Genomic DNA, 5,403 nt, shown 5'->3' on the forward strand with positions numbered 1-5,403 from the left:
CACATATATATAATGTGTGAACTATGTTTAATGAAATAATTTAATAAAAAAAATAAAAAATGATTGTAACTTTTGATGTAGGACTTGATAAATGCAAATTAAAAGATTTATTCAAAATAAATGCATATGTCTGGTATCAGTGCAAAAACAGTTTCATATTATGCAACATTAAAACCTCAAAGGTTCTAAAACAATACACTAATAAAAACACACGGCCAAGGATACCAGAAAGGGACGTGATGGAACTATCTTTAAACTGTTTAAAGAGAAGAGAAGAAGGAGAGAAGAAAAGTAGTGCCATCTCAAAAAGACAATTTAGATGACTAAATCCCAAAAAACATTTATTTATTTATTTTTATTTTTCTGTACAGAGGAATTATTACAAGTGCTTTAAAAAACAACCTTTACACTTCTGCTTATAAACACTTCAAGGTTTACTTGCCTGCTGACTTCCACTGTATGTGGATTAATGTAAAAACATTTTTGTTTTTACGAACAGAGTTGAGAATGATTTTCTGTGGTAACTGAGCCACAGAGTCTTAAGTATTGAACATGGAATATTCCTTTAACGAGACTCATGAGTCTAACCTCCTGAGTGGCTTGCGAAAGGTCAAATGTATTTGTAGTTCGGTCCAGTCCAGTGTGTGTGAGTTCAATGGAGGCGTTTGTGCTTTGATCCCACACTTCTTCCACCCCTGCAGCTTTCACATGCTGGGATAGTTCAACTGTGTCGACTCTGGAGTCAGTATTGACCCCACACACTGTTTGATGAAATATCACCTTCATAGAGCAAATAACGACTTACTATAACGTTATGACATTAAAGTGTCTGTCTGTGTCCAGCTGTGTTCTTTCTGTCTGTCTACTGTTGTTTGTATTTTCTCTCTATCCTGGTAGCAGAGGCAGGTAAGAGGGCCAGCTCGCTATCTGCGCTACAGTCCTTCAATGATGCAGGAAGTGCGGTTTGAGCTGTCAGTCAAACGACAGGAAATACTTGGCAGTAACACATTTAGAGCAAGAAAGAGAGTTTATAAGCCAGAGTTTTGAGAAACTTGAGTTAAGAAAAAAAGTATGTTATGCATATTGTTGTACTGAAATAACACACTTAACAATCTGGTTTTAAATTTTATATATATATTCTGTTAACACATTCGATTTTAGTTTGTTATTTTCTTCCTATATAATTTAAATAATCTGTTAATCACTTACAATTTTTACATTATGATATGATAAAGCAGCTGAAAATTTGAGACTCTTAGTCACACCCTAGCAACCATCTAGTAATATTGATTACCAAGTAAATATATATATTTTTTTAATAAGTAAAAATCTGTGAGGCACTTACAATGGAAGTAAATGGGGCCAATCCATAAACATTAAAATGCTCACTTTTTTAACAGTACAGCTACAAGATGTACTGTTAATATTTTGTGTACATGATGATTTTAATGTGGTAAAATCGCTTACTAACCTATTTTGTGTAAAGTTATGTTCAATTTCACGACAACGTAATGCTAAAAACCTAAAGCGTTAATCACTTTATACCTACACAGCATCTTACTGCTATACAACTTTACAACTGTAACTTCTGTTAAAGGCAGGGTATGTGATTTTTCAAAAACACTTTAGAAAACTGATTCGGGCCGAATAACAAAACAAACTTGTAGCCAATCAGCAATAAGGGGCGTGTCTACTCGTGATGTGGAGGAGAGAGCTTTCAGTGCATGGGACGGACATTAGCCGAGCCGAGCGACAGAAAGATAGAGATGGCGGATAAAAAAACAAAAGAGGAAAACGTCTGCGGAACGACAAGGCAAGAAGTAGGACCCGTGTAAATATCGGATCAGCTTTCCAGCGCCGGAGAGAACTCTGTGGGGCGGAGCTATCAAAATAGGGGCAAGACCCTTTTGGGGTAGGGGCGTGTTTGTTTTGGTGATTTTAAATATCAACATTGGCTACCAGAAATCACTTACTCTGCCTTTAAGTTTTAACAGAAGTGCTTTACTAAAATTTTGAAAAGCTTCCAAAATTGGCCTTATTCACTTGCATTGTAACTTTGATTTTTCTTTTTAAGCATGAATCTAAATTATTGAATGTGGTAATTTACTTATGCCACAAATGCTGTTGTTTGAGCTTAACCAGGATATTTTGTTAATGATTTTTAACTGTATTTCTTAGTTGTGGCATGTGGCGGGGAGTTAGTGCCACTCACATTTTCTTTCAAAAAAAAAAAAAAAAGTACAAATCTAGTTTGGTTTCTGTTTTTGTAACATGAATACCGCGCACTATAACATACACATCCAGTTTGAGCAAAGTGTAAATGTGTGACCATGACGTGTGTTTTAGTACTATATGTTTGGCTGTGACTCAGCAGGGAAGTGAATCCTGGCAGGCTGTTGGGATGTGAGTTTTGTATTTCACATCTATTAATAGTTCTTTCTCTCTGGTTCTCTCCCTTCACCAGTTACCTTACAGCTTTCAACTGGTAAGTACTCTCTAAGTGTTTCCTGTGGTTCTGTGGTGCAACTGTTTAACAAGTGTGTTTTCTGCTTAGTTTATGACATTGGTTGGTGTAAATTTGTGTCATGTTAATTTAAAGGGCATGTGTAGTATGGAAAGAAGTTAAAGCATGTCTTTTAGCTGTGTTTCCATTAGACAGAGAGCATATGAGAATGATCTTTACAACCGGGTTGTTCATGCGTTTTTGCATCTGGGCTTTAGTTAATGGTTTAAGGAGACTTAATTGAACAGTATCATTAATACACTCTTAAAAATAAAGGTTCTTCATTGGCAACAATGGTTCTTTGAAGAACCTTGAACATCCATGGAACCTTTCAAATGCAGAAAACGTTCTTTACAGTTGAAAAAGGTTCTTTAGATTTTTAAAATGTTCTTCAAAATGGTTCTTTTAGGAACTGTTCACTGAAAGGCTCTTTTGGGAACCAAAAATTGATTTTCCATGGCATCACCGCAAAAACACCCTTTTGGAACCTTTATTTTTAAGAGTTTATGTGACTTTATTGACAAATATGAGTTGTATATGAACATTAAAAAATGAAAATCAAAGTGTCATAACATGTTTAACCATTGAAATCCTGAATGTACTAATGATGTGTTATTTTATATGTTATAAATTAAACTAAAACTAAATTAAAATAAAGTGCTCGCAATTAATTATTTTCTTATTTTTTTTCTGCTAAAACTGCTAATATACTGTATATAATATACTACAACTTTTTATCCATTTACTAAGTTTCATTTAATATAAATATATTGTTGTCATTTTGAATTAATTAGCTATTTTTATTTCTTTATTGTTGTACTTTAATTAATATACTTGAATTTATTATATTTTATTTTGTTTTTGTAGACTGTTTCAACCGTTTCATCCCAACATCATTCCTTCTAAAACAGTGGCTATAAGAGAGCCGGATCTGATGGACAAAGGACAAATTTAAACACTTCGATTGAAAAAAATATTACTTTGGATACCAGGGAGCTAAGGACACCATCATTCCAGACTTATACTTGTACAGTACTTGCCCCTCTACTGAGCCACTTGAGATTCAAAACCCATACATCGGACATCACAAATATGAAAATAAATACCAAATAGGAGTACATCACTATACAGAAGATCGTTACAGTGGAATTAAACACCATACTTTCACGGGAGGCTATTGCTGTTGGATCTGGGAGTTTACAGTCATGTCTCCATTCCTGAGGATTGGTTTTTCGAGTTTTGAGATGGACCCTGGGCTTGCCTACCATGAAGAAGTACTCAATCCATACTGTGCGGTCTACATGAAAGAGGCTGTGGAGACTGGTAAGAAATAGTTTTGCTTCAAATATATGAGGATAGTTTACCATAAAAGTGTGAAAAACATAGATAGACAACAGACACCACGGGGTACTTTCTTTTGTTATGGGCATTTTTAAATTTTTATCATCACTTTTTGTTATGAAGGTCACATTAAAATGGTCTTGGAAAATTTTTACCATGCATTCAGTATTTCTTTTTGCCATTTTTTCAAATTTCAAAAGATATAGATTTTTATATTTTTATATTTCATCTTATAGTCTTTTCTATATTTTTATCTCTATATTTCTAAAGTTTTACCCTTGTCCCACTTTTAATTTTAAAATATGACAATCTATCAATATGAAATGGTTAAAATATTAAATCTATTAATAAAAATATGAATAATTATGTTTTAACTTAAAACTACGATAATCTAAATTAATATAAATTAACTCTGGTGTCATTATCACAACAACCAACAATTTTGCCCCTAATTTTTTTTCCAAGTTACTGTACTTAGTTATGAAGTAGACAACAGTGTTAGTGAAGAATTTGATAATTAAATATTATCTTTGCACATCACATGATTCATAAGAAAAAACCAAGGCAAATATGATTTAAAAAACTGAATATTTTTATCGGGCATCAAGCTGTAATTATGCAAAAAGACTGAAAATACCATTTAATTGTATCTATTGTACATAAAATGCTATAATGCGAAAAAAAAAAAATTTAAATCTGCAACAAAACGATTGCTGATTTCAGATGGGGTGGAAATGGCACGATGGTTTAAGAAAATAAAATAAAACAATAAAAGAAATCTCCTGTGATGCATGTATGTGTCAAAGTGTTACTTGTTAAATATTAATGTTAAAGAAACATTCGAAAATGTTATTTTAATAAAGTTTGTTTACTAATAGTTTAATAAGACGAAATTACCCATAGTGGAAGAAACAGCCACAAGATCAACCTACTCAGTTTTCTGTAGCTGAAAGTGTGTCTGGTCAAAATTGGTAACACTACTTACTATTATTGTATGTTTTGTGTGTTAGTGTGAATTCTTGCCTTAAGGGAAGTGTGTGTCATAAGTGTCATTATCAGTAAAAAGGAGGTATCTATTTCTTTCCTGTTAAACATACCCTTCATGTTGTGATTCATAAAGCACGCCTATATGTCTATCACACACACATTCCACAGTTTCAAATGGGGTACGTAGTCATTAGACTATTCAGCATCAGTTTATAATGACAGACAGATGCCAAATATGGAACCAAAACTGTTTTCATTATGTCTAATAGCATTTGACGAGCAAATATGTAAAAATTCCAAATGTTTTGCAGATGCTGTCAAGATGTTTTTATACGTATTAATGTTTTTATGCGTACTACTGTAGGTACTGTATATTTGAAACTCTACGAATCCTACAGAAATGGTTCACACAAAATTTAAATCGTCATTATTTACTCACCTTCATATTGTTCCAAACCCAAATAACCATCTTTATATTAGGGCTGTCAAACGATTAGTCGCAATACAAAATAAAAGTTTTTGTTTGCATAATATATGTGTGTGTTCTGTGTACAGTATATTTATTATATTTA

General features: G+C 32.8%; 1 protein-coding gene across 1 annotated transcript in view; it reads left to right on the forward strand.

The window, feature by feature from the left end:
* The window catches only part of LOC107728508 (protein kinase C theta type), a 25,770-nt gene that overhangs the window by 3,497 nt on the left and 16,870 nt on the right, over positions 1-5,403 (forward strand). Inside the window, exons 2-3 of the mRNA XM_016538703.1 lie at positions 2,465-2,485; positions 3,371-3,826. Of these exons, the coding sequence (XP_016394189.1) occupies positions 3,709-3,826 (118 nt within the window). The 5' untranslated portion in view covers positions 2,465-2,485; positions 3,371-3,708. The remainder of the gene's footprint in view (positions 1-2,464; positions 2,486-3,370; positions 3,827-5,403) is intronic.

The sequence above is a fragment of the Sinocyclocheilus rhinocerous genome, unplaced genomic scaffold (genome assembly GCF_001515625.1).
Source record: "Sinocyclocheilus rhinocerous isolate Xijiao unplaced genomic scaffold, SAMN03320098_v1.1 scaffold307, whole genome shotgun sequence".
Classification (NCBI taxonomy): Eukaryota; Metazoa; Chordata; class Actinopteri; order Cypriniformes; family Cyprinidae; genus Sinocyclocheilus; species Sinocyclocheilus rhinocerous.